General features: G+C 40.6%; 1 protein-coding gene across 4 annotated transcripts in view; it reads right to left on the reverse strand.

The window, feature by feature from the left end:
• Positions 1-24,702, reverse strand: part of ITGB4 (integrin subunit beta 4) — a 177,898-nt gene that overhangs the window by 84,901 nt on the left and 68,295 nt on the right. For all 4 annotated transcript variants that reach the window (XM_078780662.1, XM_078780657.1, XM_078780648.1 and 1 more), the window contains exons 14-21: positions 23,004-23,227; positions 22,215-22,318; positions 17,418-17,510; positions 16,556-16,685; positions 16,109-16,231; positions 13,325-13,443; positions 9,946-9,976; positions 7,509-7,688 (exon numbers count right to left, since the gene is read on the reverse strand). In XM_078780662.1, coding sequence (XP_078636788.1) covers positions 7,509-7,688; positions 9,946-9,976; positions 13,325-13,443; positions 16,109-16,231; positions 16,556-16,685; positions 17,418-17,510; positions 22,215-22,318; positions 23,004-23,227 — 1,004 coding nt within the window. The remainder of the gene's footprint in view (positions 1-7,508; positions 7,689-9,945; positions 9,977-13,324; positions 13,444-16,108; positions 16,232-16,555; positions 16,686-17,417; positions 17,511-22,214; positions 22,319-23,003; positions 23,228-24,702) is intronic.

The following is a 24,702-nucleotide window of genomic DNA, read 5'->3' on the forward strand; positions in this document are numbered from 1 at the left end:
TGCGATGTCACGTGACACAAGACAATGCATCAATGGCACAATCAACAAGCATGACAGTGCATCAGTTTGAAAAAAATATATGGGGACACGTGTGTGTTTCTATGGTGTGTTAGCTGGGGATATGATTCTGCATTAATAAAGGAGATATGTGAGAAGTAAATGTACGGGTGTGTGTGTGTGTGTGTGTGTGTGTGTGTGTGTGTGTGTGTGTGTGTGTGTGTGTGTGTGTGTGTGAGGTAAGATGGCAGAGCTGCTCTCTGCCATCTTCACTAATGTATCACTGAGACGTCAAGTGTCAGAATCATGAAACATTGCACCCAATGATAGGAATAGGTAATGTGCTGATTGTGCTTTGTTTCATTCGAGAAACAGAATAGGAGGCATTACTTTTCAACATGCCCTAAAATATATCTAATATATAAAGCTCTTTCTCACCACTGACGGATTCACTGGCTGACTGATATTAATGTTTGGTACCTTCCTGGTGTTGTAGGAAGCTGAAATTTGGCGTGCCGGCGGACAAAAAAGCCAATACACCGGGGAAAAATCACACAACCATCGGAAAGCGTCCGTAAATGAAAATTTATGTAAAGAAACAGAAACGTGTCCGTAAAATAAATAAATAAATAAATAATAAAACGCCTAAATTGCGATCGAGCAGGAGGTCGGTGATGCTTGCCCATAATAATAAAGCTTCCATTTATTATGTAGCTACGTATGAAGCATTGTTCAGAGGGTATTGCATTTGAGTCCGTTTGTTTGTCTGTCTGTTTGTCTGTCTGCTTGTCCGCACAGAATAAATATGATTTTCTCTGCAACCGTTGGTCCGATTGACAAAAATTTTCACCATAGGTGCAACCTGTATAATTTTTTAATGATAACTATGATGTCATAGGTCACGTGGTTCGGCCGCCATCTTGGAAAAATCGAAAAACTTTGCACCTCCATATTTCATAAAGCACTGAATAGAAAAAATTGAGACATGGCTCATTGTAAAGAACTCTCCATGGGGAATAAAATACGTTAATGATGATGTCATAGGTGCCTCCATTATGACGTCAGAATTCGAGAAGTACAAAACTTCATCCGATCAAGATGAAATTTCTGGAGCGTCATGTAGGCATAAATTGGTGGAGAAAAAATAAATGATGATGTCATCGATCACAAGGTTCGGCCGCCATACAGTATTTGTTTTAACACAAAAACCTTAAAAATCACTGAAAATACATCCTGGCGAGGGTTTGCAATCTCTGATTGCTCTTTTTCTTGTTGCTCATGTAATGTGTAAGCATTCCCCACTCGTATCTATATATATTTGTGCAGTGTCTGTGTTGTGTTGTCTTGTCTTGTCACTGAACTACTCCCTCAAACTTTTGTGAAATCGCACCAAACTTCTGGTATGCACCTATCTCTCCCGTGGGTATGTCCTACGGGTATTTTTTGGAAAAAAAATTCCCAATATTTGTTTTTTTGGGGGGGGGATTATTTTTGAAAAAATTTATTTTTTCGAATTAAGTCTTCAACTTCAATTGTTTATAAAATGGAATATTACAAATACATTTGTGCAAAATAATTATTGTTTGTATTATTATTTGTGTAAAGTGTAAACTATGACAAAACAGCAACTCAGGTGCAGTCATCTATCAAAATATCTGCATATCTGGCTGGGCAGCGTCTGTGTTGTCACTGAACTACTTAAATCCCTCAAACTTTTGTTTCTGTGGTTGTGAAGTGTTTTAATAATGTGGTGAGGTGTTTTGAATCATGTGGTGCTGAGGTGTTTCGAATTACATGGTGGTGAGGTGTTATGAATTACTTGGTGGTGAGGTGTTTTGAATTACGTGGTGGTGAGGTGTTTTGAATTACGTGGTGGTGAGGTGTTTTGAATTATGTGGTGGTGAGGTGTTTTGAATCACATGGTGGTGAGGTGTTTTGAATTACGTGGGGGTGAGGTGTTTTGAATTACGTGATGGTGAGGTGTTTTGAATTACGTGGTGGTGAGGCGTTTAGAATTACATGATGGTGAGGTGCTTAGAATTACGTGGTGGTGAGGCACTTTTCATTATGTGGTGGTGAGGTGTAATCGTTCATTACTTCCAGTCTGCACCTACCCCCTCCCCCAACCCCCCCCCCCCCCCCCCCCCGTATGTATGTGCCGGGGGTTTCTTTTCTTGAATTGTTTTTTTTTTTAAACCTAAATATTCAACCTCAATTGCTAATAAAAATGTAATATCACAAACACGACAAATAAATTTGTGCAAAATAATTGTTTGTATTATGAGTTTGCTACCTCGGAGACATGCTGAATGGAGAAGGTGGATCAGACTCAGCAACGGATGATCGAGTGAGATGTGCATGGAAGAAGTTTTGGGAACTGAGTGGCGTGCTGATGGGGAGGAGAGTGTCGCTGAAGCTGAAAGGAAAGGTGTATGCTGCATGTGTGAGAAGTGTTATGATTTATGGGAGCGAGACATGGGTAATGAACGTAGAGCAGCAACGAAGGCTGGAAAGGGTGGAAATGCGAATGGTTCGGTGGATGTGTGGAGTATCGTTGAGAGAGAGGAAGACAAATGATGAATTGCGAAAGATGATGGGAATATTGCCTGTGATTGATGCTGTGAAGAGGAACAGGTTGAGATGGTTTGGTCATGTGTTGAGGAAGGATGAAAGGGACTGGTTGAGAAGAGTAAAAAAAAAAAAAAAACCACCTTTAGAGGCCATTTTTCCCCGCAAAGCGGGGGTTGGCCTTTTTCGGGAACCGTGGTTGTTGTTGTTTTTTGGTCCCCTTTTTGAAGCAATGTTTTACGGCCGGATGCCCTTCCTGACGCCAACCCTTTTTGCCGCCTTTAACGACAAGCAGGGAATTACCAGTGAACTGGTACTCAATTAGCTGACCTCGGAAGGAATGACAGGCTGAGTCAACCCCCCTGGTCATTAATTCAGCGATTGACCGGGATTCGAACCCAGGATCCTAGGATCCTAAGCCGGCACCCTAGCCACTAGCCCAACACCAGGGTTTGGTTGAGAAGAGTGATGGAAATTAATGTAGAAGGAAGTAGAGGACGGGGAAGACCGAGAAAGACTTGGCTAAAGATGGTGGAAGAAGAAATGCGGGCAAAGGGGTTAACAAGGAGAGATGCAGAAAATAGGGCAAAATGGAGAAGATTGTCATGGGGACCGCAAGGCTAACCCTCGCTCTAGCAGGGAAAATGGCCTTAAAATGCATGTTGGTGTTGTATGATTAGTGTAAATCATGACAACACAGCAACTCGGGTACAGTCATTATTCTCAGCTAAAATAAGCCCATTCCTCAGTAACGACGCGTGGTGAGGCGAGCGTAGCTAGTATATATATATATATATATATATATATATATATATATATATATATATATATATATATATATATATATATATATATATATATATATATATTTCAACATTTTTTGACATACATATATATATAACATTCAACATATACAACATGCGAAATTTGCATTTATGTTTATTTAAATTATACAATGGACAACAAAATGGAAATGTTTCATGATATTTGTTATATTATATCACCTTTATCTATCAATATTGTTGAAATGAAGATCAAATAGCTGAATGTTGAAATATGTTGAAAAAGTCAAAACTTTACATGGGGTGTACTTACTTTTTCACGTGACTGTATATACAACAACAACAACAGGCATTTTAAGGCCATTTTCCCTGCAAGAGCGGGGGTTAGCCTTGCGGTCCCCATGACAATCTTCTCCATTTTGCCCTATTTTCTGCATCTCCCCTTGTTAACCCCCTTGCCCGCATTTCTTCTTTGACCATCTTTAGCCAAGTCTTTCTCGGTCTTCCCCGTCCTCTACTTCCTTCTACATTCATTTCCATCACTCTTCTCAACCAGTCACTTTCATCCTTCCTCAACACATGACCAAACCATCTCAACCTGTTTCTCTTCACAGCATCCATCACAGGCTCTATTCCCATCAGCTTTCGCAATTCATCATTTGTCTTCCTCTCTCTCAACGATACTCCACACATCCACCGAACCATTGGCATTTCCACCCTTCGTTGCTGCTCTACGTTCATTACCCATGTCTCGCTCCCATAAATTATAACACATCTCACACATGCAGCACACACCTTTCCCTCAACTTCAATGACACTCCCCTCCTCGTCAGCACGCCACTCAGTTCCCGAAACTTCTTCCATGCACATCTCACTCGAGCAACCGTTGCCGAGTCTGATCCACCTTCTCCATTCAGCATGTCTCCAAGGTAACAAAATGTTTTCACACCTTCCAGCTTCACGCCACCTCCAAGATCCAACTCAACATTTCCTCCATCTGCAGCTCCCTCTGTGCACACCTTAAATTTGAATGTAGCTGCCACACTGGTTAATGACCCTCTCAAACCACTACATTTTTGATGAACCGACTCAGCGCACATTGTACATTGAGTGGAATTCACTCCGACACCCTTCCTACACACAGCACAGGGCCACTTCCCAGTTCTTTCCACCTCACCACATGCTTTACCACTTGCCATCACCTTCGTTTTTCCGATATTCACCTTCAGACCTTTTGTCTCCATACATTCCTTCCACTTGTTCATCTTCTCCTTCAGTCCATCCATACTTTCTGCAATCAACACCAGATCATCTGCATACAACTCCCACGGTAAACCCTCCTTTACGTTCTGAGCCAGCACCTCAATCACAGCTACAAATAGTAGTGGACTTAGTACCGACTCCTGATGCCCTCCCACCTTCACCTCAAACTCACCACTGTTCCCGTCCTTCGTCCTAACAGCTGTGCGCGCTCTTTTGTACATTGCCATCACTACGCTGATCAACCATTCCTCCACTCCTAACTTCCTCAATGCCCATGTCACGACTTCACGTGGAACCCTATCGAATGCTTTCTCCAGATCAACAAACCCAAGAAACAACTTCTTCCTCTTCTCCATATACTTCTCCTGCAACTGCCTCACAATAAAAAGCGCGTCTGTCATTCCTCTTCCTGGCATAAATCCAAACTGCATTTCGTCAATCTTCACTTTCTTCCTTGTCCTCCTCTCCAACACCCTTTCCAATACCTTCATTCCATGCTCCAATAACTTTATCGCTCGATACGAGCCACACTCGAGAGGGTCACCTTTCCCCTTGTATAGAGGGATGAGGGTACTCAGTTCCCAATCCACTGGAATGTGGCCTTCTTTCACCACCAGATTGCAGATCTCTGTCATTCTCTTCACACCCCAACTTGCTGCTGCCTTCAACATATCTCCCACAACTCCCGTCGGCCCTCCCGCTTTTCTACTCTTCAATGCTTTTATCGCTTCCTCAACTTCCTTCTTGGTTATCCTCTCTGCCGGTCCTAAAACTGGGTTACTCTCTATGTTGCCATCCCATTCATTCTCTGCATTCAACAGTATTTCCATATATCTCTTCCATCTTCCTTTAATTCCATCTGGGTCCACAACGATTTGTCCCACTTCATCCTTCAAGCAACTCACCCCCATCACATCACACCTCTCTTTCGCTATCTGCTTTGCAATCCTGAATACCGCTCTCTGACCCTCTTCCGAATCCAAGCGTCCTCCGAACATTTTCCAACATGCCTCCTGCGCCTTTGCTACCTCTTTCTTTCCAACCTTCTTGGCTGCCTTACAACTTTCATGCTCTGCCTTTTCTGCCCCCATACCCTTCGCCTTCTGCCACTCCTTGAACGTCTTCCTCTTCTCGTCAATGTTCTTTCCAACTTCATCATCCCACCACCATGTTTCCGAGTGCCTCGGTGGTCCTTTTGTCCATCCACATACCTCACCAACGGCTCCCAACAGACTAGCTTTCATTGACATCCAACCACTTTCATGCTCAACCACATCATCCTCCACCATACTCAGCCTCTCTTTTAATGCCTCCCTCACTGTCACCTCTTTCAACCTCCACACCTTCATGCTCGGTTGGTACTTCACCCGCCGAGCTCTCCTCGCACCTTTCACCCTTATGTCGCAGACAACCAAGTGGTGACGTGAAACAGCCTCCTCCCCCGGGATCACCTTTGTGTCCCGGAGGTGCCCCCCTATCTCGCCTACGCACCAGCAGGTAGTCAACGGTTGTCGTCGACCCACCTGACGTGTATGTAACAAGCTTATTATCCTCTTTCTGGAACTGAGTATTACAAATCAACAAATCAGCTCCATCAGCAAACTCCAAAATCCTTTCACCTTCTCCATTTCTCACACCATATCCGTAACCCCCATGAACTCCCTCAAAACCGTTGATACTCCTTCCCACATGTCCATTTAGGTCTCCTCCTACCACAACAACTTCCTCATCTTTCACGTTTTCCATCAGCTTCTCTATAGCACACCAGAACCTGTCCTTCTCTTCATCGCTCCGACCAACCTGCGGAGCATATCCCGAGATGATGTTCACCAAGAGCTTTCCAATCATCATTTTCACCATCATCAACCTTTCACTCACTCTAGTCACACTCACCACACTGTCTACAAACTCATCAGAAAACAGGACACTAACACCATTCACGCCCTCCGGGCACCCTTGCCACACAAACTTGTATTTCTGTCCCTGCCTACCCTTCACCATTCTCACACCACTTCCCTTCCATCTCGTCTCCTGCACACAACATATGTCCACTCTTCTTCTGACCAATACTTCCACCACTTCTCCTGATCTCCCTGTCATTGTCCCTACGTTCCATGTCCCAAATCTCAATAACCGATCTCCACGTCGGGCATCAGACGTTTCGTCGTCATAAATGGAATGATTCCACCCTTGCTTCGATCGGGTTCCCCACCTTGATTTTTGACGAGAGGGAGTGGGGTCCCCCACGGGGTACTTCGGGCTGTACCCTGCCCATATGTAGTCGTAATTGTCATGGTTCTCTTTTTGAGGCAATGTTTTTTTTTATGGTCGGATGCCCTTCCTGACGCCAACCCTTTTAGTCGCCTCTTACGACACGCAGGGATACGGTGTACTTATTCTAAACAGGGGTACACACCGGGTACGTGACTGTATATATGTGAAATAATCATGAAATGTTTGATCAAGAATATATTTACTTATTTAAATGTTCTGTTCCAGATGATTCCAAACTTTAAGTCACCATGATAGATTTCGATATTTTTGTCGAATAATTCTTAATTAATTAATTAATTAATTTCTAAACTTAACCAACATACCAAGTTGTCTGTCTAACTGGTGCATTATGGATCAAGGAAAATGTTTCCACTTGCACCCTCAGTTAAGGGAATGTAATATTTTTGTTTTGTGTGTGTGTCACATTGCATTTAACCATGGCAATGTGTCATCAAATTTGCACGCACCCTGATAACCCAACAAACCCCTTTCTGCCATATTACCACCAAGATGGTGACACGACATTTTTGTGAGGTAATCAGTGAATAACAAGAGATAATAGTCAGGAATCCTAGGAAGAGGGCAAAAAGGTTAATCAATGATGATCAAGTCTTGTAAACCTACCAATCTCTTCATTTTTGGGTTGATGTTGATGTTGCCATTGAACATTATCTGTGACACTCCATTGCACGACATCAGTACCATCTACTGGGCCGGCACGCTCCAGTGGTGTGTCAAGGTAGTCTGCAACCAAATTTTTTTGCTCGAAGCTGTAATTGTCCTTCTTGAAGCCAACTGTTCGCCCTGTCCAAAAAAAAATTGTTTGTATATTAAGAATACCAGCACGATGTTCTGCAGTAGTCTCACCAATTTGAGTAAATACGTCACAAAGATCATACAAATTGGCCAAAATTCGAATTGGCAAGCCTTCCGTCCCTAGCCTGCTCACTAGACAGAATGTAACATAGTGCTCACTAGACAGAATGTAACATAATGCTCACTAGACAGAATGTAACATAGTGCTCACTAGACAGAATGTAACATAGTGCTCACTAGACAGAATGTAACATAGTGCTCACTAGACAGAATGTAACATAGTGCTCACTAGACAGAATGTAACATAATGCTCACTAGACAGAATGTAACATAGTGCTCACTAGACAGAATGTAACATAGTGCTCACTAGACAGAATGTAACATAGTGCTCACTAGACAGAATGTAACATAGTGCTCACTAGACAGAATGTAACATTGTGGTGCTGCAAACTGTGGTGCTGATCATGTGGTGCTGCAAACCCCATAGCAATACAACCATTCCAAATAAGACTAGAATGGCACTCAGTAGAGAGCATACTTATACCAGGCTGTAAAGTTTACGTTTTGCATCCCACTGATAGGTCATATCTGGATTCGGACATGAACCAAAATCCAATACGCGTGTTCTTGTCACTTACCCAACTCATACACCAAGTTTTGGCATAATCTGTCCACAACTTTTTGAAACATCATGCAAAGTATCGTTTTTGGTCCTATCACTCAATGGTGACAAATCACTTAAAAATAATTTTACAATTCTCGTATCCGGATCCAGATTCGGATCTTCACCGCAATCTAATCAAGTCGTGAGTCACACGCTCAACCTGTCCACCAAATTTAGTCCGGATCTGCCCACAACTTTTTGACTTTATCAGCACACTGTACAATACACTACTAAACTGTAATACATCGTGATTGCGTTTCATGTACCGGTCTATATGGCTGCGGTCCACCATAACAGGCTGTGTTAAGTGCAGCAAGTCATTCAATGAATATGTACCATTTAAAAGGAGGAAAGTTCGGTTCAAGACTCCATATAGTCTATCTATCAGCATCGTCCACCATGGCATGATCCCCATCCACAACAAATCTAGCAGCAACATTTGTTTGGCTGCTAAACAAATCTTCCTTGTTGTATTTGACTGGATTTCGTGTTTGTGTGTTTATCATTGACTATATATCATCCTGGAAGCTTCCAGTGAAGTGGTGGTGTGATGAGTATTAGCAAATACTATCATCACATACTATCATTCCGAAATGACACAGTATTCAGTACAACTGAGTGAATTGAATACTATGCCCAGTATAACCGAGAGCTACAGCAGCAACAACAACAACAACAACAACAAAAAAAACATTTCAAAATGGTGGCATTCAAATTGACGTGAATCGTTTACCCAAGACCCTATTCAAATTGCCAAATGTGAATTGGTGAGTATTCAAATTGACGAGTCGACTGTGAAAGTAGTTGCAGTTCTGGAAGCCTGTTATTTCATATTACCTCCTCAACCAAAGGTGGATGTTTTCCCTGTCTGTCTGTCTGTCTGTCTGTCTGTCTGGTTTTTTATTTATTTATCTGTGAGCAGGATATCTCAAAAACGTATGGATGGATTCGGCCGAAACTAGGTGGGCAGGTTGGGTGTGTGATAACAACGATTCGTTTTGATTTTGGCGAAGATCCGGATCTGGATCCAATAATGTTTTAAGTGATTCTTCACCATTGAGAGATGGGGGCAACAACGATATGAAATCTCGATATTTTAAAATGTCATGGATGGGCGATGAGAAAACTTGGTGGATGAGTTGGGTAGATGACAAGAACAAGCCGATCCAATTTTGGGTCAGGTCCAGATGGATGCAAATCTGGCCTATCAGTGGGTTCAGTGGGTTTACAAAATGTAAACTGTTCAGCCTGGCGGAGGTATGCGCTCTGCTCAGTGTCGTTCTGGTTCTATATACACTATGCTTAGAAATGTTTTATTTGTTTATAAAGCTTGAGTGCTGAACATGTAAATCCGGCTGTGGTTGTCTTTCTGGACACATGTCATACAACTAGCATGATCAGGTAACTGGCTCACAATGCTGTCCACAAAATGGCATCATGTGGTTTTTTAATGTCGAGCTTACCCGAAAATTTAGTACATTAATACGAGTCATTTCAATGTATAAACTTCTCTGTCTCCCTTCCCACCAAACTGTTTCCCCAAACCCAATTTCTGATCTTTCCTGTTTAAACAGAACAAACCTTTCCATATTGGTGGAACCTTCTGGTAGCCCTGTAAGAGAAGATAAATAAATAAATTAGAATTATAAAAATACAAGCAACACCCAACTTCCCCCAACATCCCCCCCTCCCAAAACAAATTAAATCACCACCTTCTCACTATGTCTGCAATGGGTTTCCTAGCTTGTCTTTTCCATTACTGTAATTGTTTATGATAAGAAAATGGGGAAGGAGGGGAGGGTGTGGAGAGAGGGGAGCAGTTGATTTGTGAATTTTCCTTCATATACATTTTTACTGATCTGCATTTAAGTTGTTCAGGTGAAATTGTCATTCTTTTAATTGCTTTTTGCATTTATATGATGAATAATTGCTTATGATAAAGATATTCTTCCAATAGTTCATTATCCTGTTATTCCGGATATGAGGTTCTCGGACCATATTATATTCTGAAAAAAACACCCTCCTTGCAGTCTATGACTTAGCGGTTAGGGTGCGGGCTTGGAACAGGATGGGTTCGAATCCCGGTCAATCGCTGAATTAACGCCAGGGGGGTTGACTCAGCCTGTCATCCTTCCGAGGTCGGCAAATTGAGTACCAGCTCACTAGTAATTCCCTGTGTGTCGCAAGAGGCGACTAACAGGGTCGGCGGAAAGGAAGGGCGCCCGGCCATAAAACATTGCTTCAAAAAGGGGCCCAGGGTGCCCAAAAAAGACCAACCCCTGCTCTGAGGGGAAAAATGGCCTCTAAAGGTGGTTCTTGCAGTTTATGAATGGCAATATTCACAGCTTTGTACTTTGTTTTTAGAGTTTAAAAATGACTTGACAAATTGAAGATCTGTAAATTACTGCAGATCACAGTCTAGATGCTGGGGCAGCTAAGAAAATGTCTCCTAAATCTCTGTGCCATAAATCATCAACTTGGAATTATCCTACAATGAGTCAGCCTCAATCGTGCCTAACTTACATCCACATCAATCCACATCATTCTTGGTTGAATTCGTCATGAGGAATAACAATGTAAACGACAAATATGCCCATTTTACGAAGACTTAAGATATCAAGCAACACTGAAATGCAGAGAAACGTTCTGAAAGTTATTAAACGGTTAGTATTGCAATTTGACAACTGTTTGTTTGGCACGCTACTCTTCCTACGGTTATAGGCCGATTACATCCAGACTTGTTACATAGGATCAACATGACCACACAATTGGTGTATAGGGGTGTTTTTATCTTTGTCTGTGGTCTTGGGAGGGGTTGGATGAGGGATGCAAATTCTCTATGTAAATGTGTATCGTGTAGCGCCGCCTCCAGGTGGGAGAGGGTATTACAAGTGCCAATCTTTACAGCACAGTATTCCTGCCCCCACGTTTTCCTGGGCAGTGAGGTGTTTTTGCAACAGATATTTTGAATTACACATTTGAATAAGGATAATAACTTAACCGCCGTGGTCGCTCCTGTAACATAACCTTTTAGCTTCTATCATAGAGGAATTGATTAAAGATAAGCAAAACTTAGCAAACTTGAGTTAGGCACTGCGTTTAATGGTTTTTCACTCCAGCATAGATTTGTATTTCCTTTATGTGATGTCACATTTGACATGACGTGACCCTTGTTTGTTGAGGTTTATTGTCTGCTTGTCATACTTTGTGTGCTTTGGAGTGAGGTGAGTGAAGGATACCTGTCATGTGCAAATATTTGTTTGCCAATTCATGGAAAACCTTTCGTTTTCTGATATATTTATTATTCGTCATTTAAAAATACATTTCATTTCTTGATTACTAAAACACGCTAAGACTTGCTCGTTCAAGTGAGCAACTTCGGCAGGCTGCATCTCCAGTTCAAACAGAATTGGGCCATCATGGTGTGGGCTGGAATGAAAACCTGCTGCGAATGGCCATGGGTTTCAAAACCACCAGTGACGAAAAGCAGCAAGGCTATATAAATATATCCACTGAACAACTTTGAAGGGAGATTTACATTTCTTCCACATCAGAGGCTCTTGCTATCAGAATTGCTCAACAATGCAAAATCGTGACAATGAAAAATTTACAACTCTCGTTTTTCTTTCAACTATTCTTTTTAGCTCACCTGGAACGTAGTTCAGGGGAGCTTATGCGACGGACGGTGCGTTGTCCGTCCGTCAGTCCATCAGTCCATCAGTCCGTGAGTCCGTCCGTCTGTCCGTCCGTCCGTCCGTCCGTCCGTCCTTCCGTCCTTCCGTCCTTCCGTCCGTCCGCCCAGCCGTCAACACTTGAAACTTCTTCTCCGAAACCGCTGATGGGATTGCGACACAATTTGGTACAAATGATATTGGTTATGTTGTGACTAAAGTTTGTTCACGGCATAAAAAGTCGGGGTCTAAGGGGGTTTACCGGGGGTCAAAGTGGATCCAGGTTTGACCCCCCAAAATAGGATTTGCTTTTTCCTCTGAAACTACGAACACTATTTCGATGAAACTTGACCACAACTTTCATCACCCGTGATGTACCAAAGTTTGTTCATGGAACTAAGAAAATCAACGTCTAAAGGGGTCCATGGGGGGGTCAAAGTGGGAACAGGTTTGACCCCCCAAAATAGATATTTGCTTTCTTCTCTGAAACTAAACACACTATTTCAATGAAACTTGACCACAACCTTCAACACCCGTGATGTACCAGAGTTTGTTCACGGCACTAAAAAAAAGAAGAAAAAAAATCGGGTCCTGAGAGGGTCTACGGGGAGGGGTGGGGGGTTGCCCCCCAAAATAGGTATTTGCTTTCTTCTAAGAAACTGCACGTACAATTCAGATGAAACTTGACCACAATGTTCCGTTCATCAGCCGTGATGTACCAACATTTGTTGCCGGCATTTGAAAATCTGGGTCTAAAGCGGTCTACGTTGGGTAGGGCATCCCCCCCCCCCCCCCCCCCCGCGAAGTAGGTATCATTTGCTCTTTTCTCTGAAATTCCATACACAATTTCAATGAAACTTCACCAAAACCTTAATCAGATTGGGGTCTTCACTACAACCTTAATGCCTAAAAAGGTATTAGAAAAATTGGAGGTATACGGGGGTGGAGAGTAGTGTGGTTGCCCGCTAAAATAGGTATTATTTGTTTGTTTGTTTGTTTAAAATCTTATGATTATGTTAGTATGATTCTACATGCTGCCCTATCTTTTATCAACCATTGAAATTGGTTTAAAATACCTTTAGTAAGTGTAGTATACGGTTTATTCCACCAGGTGAGGGCCAGGGGTATTGCCCCTATGTTTCTTCTTATTCTTCTTTTTTAAGAAAATCCAATCAAAATTAAAACATCCTTTGGCCTTGATTTGGCAAATGGTGGAAGTTGTGCGTTTAAGTTCAGTTCTCTCTGGTTCATATACAGTGTTGCATTTAGTGACGTCAGAATTTGCTGACCTTGCAACAAACTGAAGGGGATGTGCAGCACTTCCAACATAAGAAGAAGAGCAGGCCCAGCAGTGGAATGAGGAACATGATGAGTGGAAGCAACCACAAGAAACTACCACCCGGACAATCTGCAGTGATAAGTACAGTCTGTAATGCATTTGTTAATTTTAGATTTAAGACACCAAATACAGTTGAAAAACTGGGATTACGAGGAATACATAATTACATGAACTATTATTTTATTACCAGTACTCAACACTCACTTGTGAACATTAGAAATAGTACAGCCTTTTTTTTTTAACACAAAGCATTACTTTTGTTTGTTGTCCTGATTAAATGTAAAGTTTCTATCGCTCTAATCTGACATGATGGTGTAATGGTTAGAATGTGTGTTGCTGGGGGTCTGGGAAGTCAGCAGTTCTAACCCGACCCATGCTGTCATACGAGATATTATAAAATGGTACATGCTGCTTCCTTGCTTGATGCTCGGCATATAAAAAGGATAGAGCATGGACAAACAACCATAGGTTGGCAACCATCGTGCAGGCTTTGATGGGCCTAATTGCATCTTCCTGCATTGAAGTTCCTTACAAGGGATCTCTTATTTATTTATTATAATTATTATTATTATTATTATTATTATTATTATTATTATTACGATCAGAGCTCCTGCCTAAGGGCAAACTTGTTCCAAGCATGCAACACATTCTTCTGACACATATCTTTATTTGGGTGGTGTATAGGCAACAGACCGCTGCCCTGATCCCTCCTGAAAATAAAAATAACCCGAGCTATGTACATGAATCAACAACCTAACTACGACTCATGTGCCCCTTGTAATATCTCATACATTGTGGTTTTATAGCTCGGATAATTCCAATTGCACTGGGCCATAGGCTGACACCAGAGGACTGAAACCTGAGGCCTGAAACCTGAGGCCTGTATGTAACTGTCATCCTCACAAGGCCCATGATGCATATCAGTTCCAGCCTTTCGCTATTAGATGATCCTCTTAACAGTCACTTTGGTTGTTTTACACTCAATGGAAACCTTATAAGGAGGGCATGACGATTGCAAATATGACACTTCCAAAGATGTCTTAGGATTACCTGACACAAAAAATGGTGCATGTATGATTTTTTAGCTCACCTGGAACAAACTTCAGGAAACCTTATGCGATGGTGCGTCATCCGTCCATCCGTCAGTCAGTCAGTCAGTCAGTCAGTCAGTCCATCAGTCAGTCAGTCTATCAACACTTCAAACTTCTCCGAAACTGCTGATGGGATTGTGACCAAATTTGGCTCAAATGATATTTGTTGTGTTGTGACTAAAGTTTGTTCACGGCATTAAAAAGTTGGGGTCTAAGGGGGTTTACCGGGGGTCAAAGTGGGTCCAGGTTTAACTCCCCCAAAATAGGAATTTGCCTTTTCCTATGAAACTACACACACTATATCGATGAAACTTGAACCCCAACCTTCACCACCCGTGATGTACCAAGGTTTGTTCAAGGCGTTAAGAAAAATCCGCCCCTTTGAGGGTTTACGGGGGGGGGGGGGGGTGGGGGGGGGGAGGGGTTGTCCCCCAAAATAGGTATTTTTTTTGTGTTTGTTTGTTTGTTTAAAGTCTTATGATTATGTTTGTATGATTCTACATGCTGCCCTGTCTTCTAGCAACCATTACAAATGGTTTAAAATACCTTTAGTAGGTGCAGTATATGGTTTATTCCACCAGGTGGGCGCCAGGGTATTGCCCCTTTGTTTTCAGTTTACAATTGTGAGTGGCATCAGACCAGTTGTCCAACCAATGGGGAGAGAGCGGACATACAGATAATTGCTCCATCATATATAGATTATTATTATTATGATTATTATTATTATTATTATTAATTTATATTATAAAACAGGAGTGTCTGTCTGTCCGTCCCCAAACTACCCCCTCAGTTTTGGGGCTAGCCCCACCAAACCTTCTGTGGAACGTTTTGGGGTCCCAGCGGATGTTATAATGTCGGTAGGCAGTTTCATAAATTCCTCAATAAAATTGTGATTTTGAAATTGACTCAATACGAAGCTGCTCCCGAATTCAGAAGTGAACAGATGACGACAATGGGCTAGTTTGATAATATCTCGATACAATATTGTCATTTAACACGGTATTTTGTTTTTTGTATTAATGTATGATTGGAATGATGATGTTTGGAATGAAAATAGAGATATTGAGATTAAATATGAATGAGGAAATGACGTGAGGGTTTCTACTTTCTAACTGTGACATTCGTGGATTCACCATATGCAGATTCGCCATTGACTGGGGATAGAACCATTCAGACAGGTACGTTTTTGTGCAAGTCCTTCACGAACCTGCTATCCATGGTTGATGTTCGACTAAAGGTGGCACAGGAATGTTTAATTTATTGATTCCATGGTTTAGCATTCACCTTTTCCGCATTGTTTGCTTGCTTTTGGCTTCCCACCCGTGCATAGCATAGCATGGGTACCTCGCTAGTATCATTATAAATATCATGGGGCTGACAATCTTGTCTCATTCAGACGCTTCTTCAAATACAACCACAAAGCAGCCTTTTGAAAAATATATTTTTTTACCCACAATGAGGATGATTAATGTCCAATTGGGAATAAAAAGAGGTCAGATGAAAGGTCATATTACTTTGACCGATCACATCTACTAAGCTGTTTCTTTCTTTGGACAAACCCAACTATTACTGATAATTCCCCATTAACAATTCACCGGAAGGGCAAATGGCTAGAAATAGTAGGTCAAACTTGTTGAGAGCACCTTTTTCTTTCAAAGCTTCGATGTGGTTTTGGTTAGACTTGGTCGGGTCGTAGTCTACCGTGTATTGGTAAATGCATCCATCCTCTTCATCCTTAAACTTGCAATGTTCCAAAATCTGATCACCTGCAGAAGGGAACAAACAGAGTGTGAGACTTAATTTAGCTCCTAACTCTTACCTCCTACTTACAGCAGCATTTTATTCATTCAGAGGTCAAGGTTAATGGAATAGTTGGTTTGACAAAGGTTGGAGGAGCTCTGCACCATTGACATGATGGAGAACAGCTGAACAAGTGACAGACAAACAAAAGAGCACAAGGGTAAAAGGAAGGCATAGTTAGCAAGTAAAATAGCTAACGGGAAATAAATTATCACAAAAATACTAAACTATAGTAGATACGTGCCACAGGTTCGGTGATTTTAACTACAAGGAACCCGATGTCAACACACCAGACTTGAGATCATAGACTCCATCGATGTAATCAAGGCAAGATTCACAGTCAGTCCCTTTCTTCTCCCCTGTGTCAAACATTTTACACTGCACGCACGCCCGTGTGTTTTCGCACATCTCCTGGCAATTCTGGGAAACAAATGTAGAAAGATTAAATGAAAATTATTACAATGACTTGTCGACACGGAATTAAAAAATAAATTAAAATTGGAAACAATTTCAAAAAGTAGAGAAATGTATTGTTGGTATCACTCAATGAAATGTATGGCAAGACATGGTTTCCAGGACATTTTTACACTTTACAACCTGAGTGCCCTTTTTGTTCGCAGGCAGCATGTTGGTGCGCACACCTCCACCTTGCTGCACAGTTTATGTTTTGTATCCACTGATAGGCCAAATCTGAATCCGGACCTGAACCAAAATCGAATCGGCTTGTTCTTGTCACCGAACCAACTCATCCACCAAGTTTTGTCATACTGTAAGTCGTTCACAACTTTTTGAGATATCATGCTACATATCGTTTTTGGCCCCAACTCTCAATTATGAAGAATCACTTTAAAAAAAATTAAACTTCTTATCTGGATCTGGATCTTCACGAAAATCAAATCAATTATTCTGTCATACACATAACCCGTCCACCAAGTTTCCTATGAATCTGTCCACATTTCTTTGAGATATTGTGCTCAAAGTCAAACAAACAGACAGACAGACAGACAGACAGGTGTGAAAACATGACCTACGTCCACCTTATATATCGAAGGTAAAATTTCTCCTGCTCATGAGTTTAAAGAAGGAACAGTTCACTGAAGACAATTGAAGACGGTACAATTTCAATTCAAAAAATTTCTGGCAAATACATACCTGGCAAATTTCACAGGTGTGCCCAGAAAAAAGCTCAGGCATTTTGCAGCGGCATTTTCCACAGATACAATCTCCTTTGTCATTGCAGAGACCCTGTGAAGTACACATATCAAATGAAAGACATTACCTTGGCACAAAGTCGGTAGTACAGAGAAGGGGTTATTTAAAACTTCCCAACCCATGTCTGTTAGAGTAGTTGTGATCATATTTGTAGTGGGAAGGTCAACATTTTCGAGCACGAAAGTTAAGCCCTGAGATAGCACAACTGGTGGTCAACTGTGCATTACTTGTCATTTCACTTGACCAATGGGCCCACGAGTACAATAAATCATGCATATCGTACCTTAAATACAATATATACACCACCGAGCATGTACACCCCACTTACCACTAAAACAATGTTATTCAAATATTCAAATGGTTATTTATAACGGATTTTCTACAGGCCACACTATGTCTCCTCGCACCCAATGAACATGGTTTTAAATTATGTTTTTTTAATAATGCGTTTTAATAAATATTTAATGCATAATATTTTTACGATTCATATTGTATTTTATATATTGTATCATATCATATTGTATCAATATATTCATATTGTATCATAATATTTTTACGATTCATATTGTATTTTACGAATTAAATTCGCCAAAGGAGAGGGCATTGCATGTGGGTCCGTTTGTCATACAGAATGTTCTAACGTAGGCCACAAATGCCACCTAGTGGTAGCCGGTAGTACACGTTCCCTATTTCCACCGAGTACCTCTATAAAGCTTGCCCTTATCGAAAATCCCATATAAAACAATAAGGACTAGTCGGACATTTATATGGGTCTCTATTGGAAATCACGGTTTCTATTTGTTTCTCCAGGAACCAGTAGAGTTTCCAGTAGAAACCAAACCAGATTTGGTTGAAACCAATAGAAACCATTAGGTGCAACTGGTCAGAAACCTTTATAAACCAATAGGAACCTTTAACTTCAACTGGTCCTGTAGAAACCATTAGGATTAACTGGTCTAAAAACCCATAGAGCAACCATAATACTTTAATTATATTTTGTTATAAACAAACGCAAAACACACAGTTCCACATTGAATTGAGTTATAGCCATGTTCTTTATAAGAGCACTGGTATTTCACTGGTATGGCATGTCCTCTCAGATAGCAGAGATAGCAGAGCACTGGCACAGTTCACCAGAAGACGTGGGTTCTATTCCCAATCTGGGTGCTAAATTTTCCCACATACAGTATATCAATTAGTTATTTGCAATCCTGTTCATTTATATATTGGTATTCTATTGGTCTCCAACTGGTCCCATTGACATATTGGTATTCTATCGGTCTCCCAGTAATCCCATTGACATATTGGTATTCTATCGGTCTCCCAGTTATCCCATTGACATATTAGTATTATATTGGACTCCTACTGGTCCCATTGACATATTAGTTTTATATTGGACTCGTACTGGTCCCATTGACAAATTAGTATTCTATTGGTCTCCTACTGGTCACACTGACATATTAGTATTCTATTGGACTCCTACTGGTCCCATTGACCCACTGGTTTTTTATTGGTATTTTCTACTGGTCCAGTATTTCACTTTCCTTATTGAAACCAATAGATCCTACTGGTCCAATTTCCTATGGGATTTGGCCTTTTTATTTTCTATGGGATTTTTGACCTGGGTGTACAATTAGAATGAGAGTACGTCTATAAAGTATGTTCAGTTAGAATGTGAGTACATCTATATAAAAATAAAAACGTACTATAAAACCCCATGAAACATGTCTGGGTGAGGGTGTGCAATCTTTGATTGCTCATTCTAGTTATACGTACTTGGTGCCATTTTATGATCTTAAATAAAACTTGTTTTGATCTGTGAACTGTAGCTCCCTGTGCGTTGTTTCATGTAGAATGTTTTGAATACAAATGCAATATTATTCTTATTATTATTATGTGTTTTGTCAATTGGAACAATAGCATGTTATATTTGAAGCTGTTTTAATTAATCACATGCCTCTGGATTGTTTGAAATTACCTTCGGATTGTTAATTCAAACTTTTCTTTTCACATGTTTCTCAACTTCCTCCAACCATGAAGCCTTTTGATTGTTTGGTACTTCATGTTTATCAATTTGTTCTCTCATTCATTCCCTCAATCCTATTATTGTAAGTACCATTGCCTTATTCCAGTTAATCCTTTTATTTTCTCTGTAATTTGGTCCTTTTGTAAGTAAAGCACGTAATTTTCTGTATTTCACTATTCTGAGATCACCTGTGATAATGTGTTTATGATGGGGATATTTAAATACGGAATGTTCACAATGTAGGCTATAAGCCAAGGGGGTTGGTCGGTACCATACAGATGGAGTAAGGCTCATTGTGATTTTTAGCAAGATATATGTCCCTAGATATGAAAAAAAAGTGATAGCAGTGTATAACTCTCGGCCATCTCTGTGTTATCACCCGATATATTATTATAGGCTATGAGCCAAGGGGGTTGGTCGGTACCATACAGATGGAGTAAGGCTCATTGTGATTTTTAGCAAGATATATGTCCCTAGATATGAAAAAAAAGTGATAGCAGTGTATAACTCTCGGCCATCTCTGTTATCACCCGAAATATTATTATACGCCTGCTTCGCTTCGCCAAAAAATGTGATATTTGCTAAAATTGGAATAAATATGTTTTTAAGGACCACAGAGTGCCAATAATTTGCATACTGGATGCCAACTAATATAGTAATAGAAATATAGAACATTTGTGGGGGTTATTTATCAAAATATTGATATAATGACAAAAAATATGTTAAATTTAGTGAAAAAGTGGTCGAAATCGCTTCGAGTTCAGAATTCACATTGTACATTTTTGTCAATATTTCAAAAATGAAAACTCCCAGAGTAACATTTGACCCCTCAAAATCTTCGCAAGGAACCACTGCATTGGAATATATCATTACTTTGTAATATGATGGTTGTTTGGGGCACATATTCTGGCAAATTTCAAAATATGTTCAACCATACCCCCTAATTTTGATATTTTGGAACGAAACATAGCTTTTGAACATTTTAGGTTTATTCATCTACTACTTTTGGTATCAGTGTAATTTTTGGTATTAGCTAGTATCCTAAAGTAGGTTTGAATCATCAGCTACATTATATTTCACAATGCATGCAAACTTGATCCACACTCTAGGTTTATCATGATCTCTCGAACAAATACGATCTCGATCTCGATCTCGGCACTCTGTGGTCCTTAAAAACATATTTATTCCAATTTTAGCAAATATTACATTTTTTGGCGAAGCGAAGCGGGCGTATAATAATATATCGGGTGATAACACAGAGATGGCCGAGAGTTATACACTGCTATCACTTTTTTTTCATATCTAGGGACATATATCTTGCTAAAAATCACAATGAGCCTTACTCCATCTGTATGGTACCGACCGGTCAAATTTGGGGGGTCTGGCTCATAGCCTAATGATAATGCTGTGTGTTATTTAACCATTCCTCCACGTCTATAGATTGTACAGTGTCCTTGTAGTTGAAGATTTTTCCCCTAATTGCATTTCCCAAAGTGTACACAACCCTTGGTCGCTCTCTCAGTTTTATTGTTTCTGGAAGTTTACTCCACACTTCTTTCTGTTGTAGTATTTTCTCTATATTGATCATTTCCACCTCTTTGTTATCAAACATAATTTTGGTGATGTCATTGTCTTTTCTCCGATTAACTTATTTCGGTTTCTCTTTGTACATTCCATGGTCAATCATGTCCATAATTGCTTCTATGTGTTGGATAGTTCTTAATTATTTAATCCAGAAATGTTCTTTTTGCTCTTACTTTAATTTATTTTACTTATTTGCCACACTATTCATGGTGTTAACTTCAGCGAGAAGTTATCATAAGATAGAAAGTAAGCTGCTTTAGAAATCAAGGTGTATAACCCTTCAGTAGAGGAATGTGCTTCCAATGTTTGCCCAGTCTGGTGTTTTTGTTTTACACATGCACACACACACACACACACACACACACACACACACACACACACACACACACACGCATGTACACATACACATGCACACACTCACACACACACTTATTTGTTAAGTAATTGTTGAGTAATAATAATAACAAGAAAGCATCTGAAAATGCAAAGCTGCTTTACATTCGGACTTCGTCTTCTGTATGCTAAACATGACGACCACAGCTAAAAAAGAAAATTGACGATTTTAGGCAACCTTGACCTTTTGACCTTAGGATTCAGTGACCTAATATGCAAACCATGCTCAAATTTCAAGTCAATTAGATGGAAATTGATGATTGGTGACCTTCACCTTTGACCTTTTGACCTTAAAACAATCAGCTTATAGATTTTGATTAGTGAACCAATTCAGTAACCCAATATGCAAATTCTTATATGCAAAGTCAGCAAGGACGCCATCCAGGTCAATTGCATGAAAATTGACGATTTTAAATGACGTTGACCTTGAAGTTAAGTCCGTTGAAGTCAAAATTATTAATTTGTCTTCTCCATATTCTCAAAATAAAGCTTTGTTTCAATTTCATGGCAAAAGTTCAAATAGTAAAACGGTTATGGTTACGGCCCAGACAGGCACACACACACAAACACACAAATGTGATTGCAAAATCTCGTCTCCTGCTGCATGGGGGATGGGCTAATAATATAATATGAATTAATAAAAATCAGAATAGCGATATTCATAATAATTTATTATTATTATTTCCATTACAGTAAATTTAATGGGATAGGAAGCCAGAAAGCAATGAACTTACTCCCTTGCTGTCCCGACAGGTTTCAGTGCTCTGTGTACATTCACAAGCAATGCCAATCCAACCTTGTCGGCAGTTGCATGCACCACAATTGCAGTCACCATTGTCTGTTGTAGCAAACATAAACCAAAGTTCAAATCAACATTTCGTATAGTCTAATTTCATGTGTTAACAAGGTTAATGCACAATACCACATATCATAGCAAAAGGAAAATTGGTTTGTCAGGATCATTGACCATCACGTGGCAAGTGAGTGAATACGGATAATACAATGGTGCACACTTATGATTTCATCATGTTATCCGCAATTTGAGCTTCTAATTTTGGTTTCTATCTTTTTGCTGTATTTTATTTTACTTATTTGCCACACTATTCATGGTGTTCACTTCAGCAAGAAGTGATCATTAGATACAAAGATCAACCCATCACAAATCACAAATACAGTATTTGGGGGCTTCTCAATTTTCAAGAAAATACACCAAAATAATAGGAATTGCAAAAGTAAAATTTTGTGAAAATTAAAACTGACTTTCAGATCCTGAGATTTCTTTCGAATTCCCAGAGTGATTAGCTGTTTCTTTCAATTTGCGTGTGCAAACGAAATTTACAAGGAAGGATGAAAGTCACAATTTGCCGTTTCCTGTTTAACGTGTGAGTTTCCAATGAATGGTCAAGGTTGTAAGCAATTTTAGTATTAGGTTAAAGGTTAATCTTGCAACAAAACCTGAGAATATTTTTTTGGTAAAATGGTCAAAAAGAGGTTCTAATGGATACTGCCTCATCTTCACGCACCGTTACAGATGCGGCCATCATTGGATCGGGGGCACAAGAAGTCGTCACACTCGCAGAATAATCCGGAGTAGGGCTTGTTGACGCCGGGTCGGCTTGTGCAAATACACTCTCCACAGACACAGTTACCATGTCCTGAGCAGAGTAAATCACTACCCGGAGCTTTACAGGTTTCTGACAAGTCATCGTGTGTCTCGTCCACTCTGCAGGTGCAGTCCGTTCCTATCCTGTAAAGAAGTTGGAGAGAGACAACACATTCATTTTAGGATCGTGAGATAATCTTTTACAAGGAGTTTCAAACAGGAATACATCCACCCAATATCTAACATAGTGCTTAATGAATGTAAAGCTATTTGGATTACAAATGTAAATATTCTGGTCAAAAGGAAGCTGCTTTAGAAAGCAAAGTGTGTAAACAATTCATTGAAGGAATGTGCTTCCAACATTTGCCCAGTCTAGTTCTTTTCCTCAGGTCCCAACAATAAACTCCTCACCAAAAATCCTGCTGAAATCTGTTTGCTTTTAAAGGGTCACTTGTTGTTATTTCATTTTAAAAAATCTTGACACATTTCGACCCCAAATCAATGATGCAAAATTAAGTTCTTTCCAAAAAAGATGGTTGAACACATCTTATCCTGCCAACCCATGCTATGCCAGTGACAGTTCTCATCTCCCTTGGAGCTTCTTTAACAAGGTTTGCACATATGTATGTACATATTCAATGTAAATGCAAAATCTGGCAAATATGTATATATATATATATATATATATATATATATATATATATATATATAAATTGTTACGGTTTTTAGAACCTTCACTTTGTAAATTTTAGTAAATGTTCCCTTATAAATAATCCCCTGTAAATACTCCCATGGTTGGCTAATGTTAAAGATCGCACCCTAGTTAGTCCATGTACAACACGTAGAACACCATAGGACCTCTCTGTAGTTATCTCATTATTATGTGTTTTCGTTAAGGATCTGTTCCCAATAGTTGAATCTACGTTGCATTAATCAAATCAGATAGGCCCCTTCAATTATCCCCAATCATCTCCCTCTCTTCAAAGTGCAGTTGCGGTATGGCAGCGTTCGCTGCCGTTTGTCTTGGTTTGTTTGCTGGCCCCAAGCCGCCATTACGCACGCGGTAATCTGGAGGAAAAAGGGGAGGAGAGGGTTCGAGTGCCAGGAACGAGGCGTGGCCTGTCAGTGTCTCCTCAAGAGGTGGAGCCAGCGAGCCCTCGCCGGCCAACGAGGGCCGAGGTGAGCCGACCAGTAGGCGTGTCCTAGGAGCCGGCGGCTGGATACAAGAACGCCCAATAAAAGCGGCTGCGAGGGACTGCTTCGAGAGATTAGTGCGAAGGTCCGAAATACGAGGTACCAGATGAGAACACGACGAATCGTAAGGCAGGAGAGTGGGTCCGTTGACGACAACAATACCGCGATATATTCGCATTGTCCAACCGCGTGAAACCGATACGTGCAGCTGCCGCCGGGTTTCGCCTCAAGCCCGGAGCGTAGACTGGAGCAGACCTCGATGCTGCGCATCTGCCCGGACCTTCCTGCCCTGCCATCTGCTTGGGCCTTCTCCCCCTTCCAGCCATACCTTCCTGCCATTCCCTATTCGTGTGAGTCTGTTTGTTCTGTCGGGGCGTATGGTATTATAAGACTGTTTTAAGGTTGCCCTGTGTATCTGCTTCTTC

Source organism: Myxine glutinosa, chromosome 1, assembly GCF_964187855.1.
Source record: "Myxine glutinosa chromosome 1, kmMyxGlut1.1, whole genome shotgun sequence".
Taxonomy (NCBI): Eukaryota; Metazoa; Chordata; class Myxini; order Myxiniformes; family Myxinidae; genus Myxine; species Myxine glutinosa.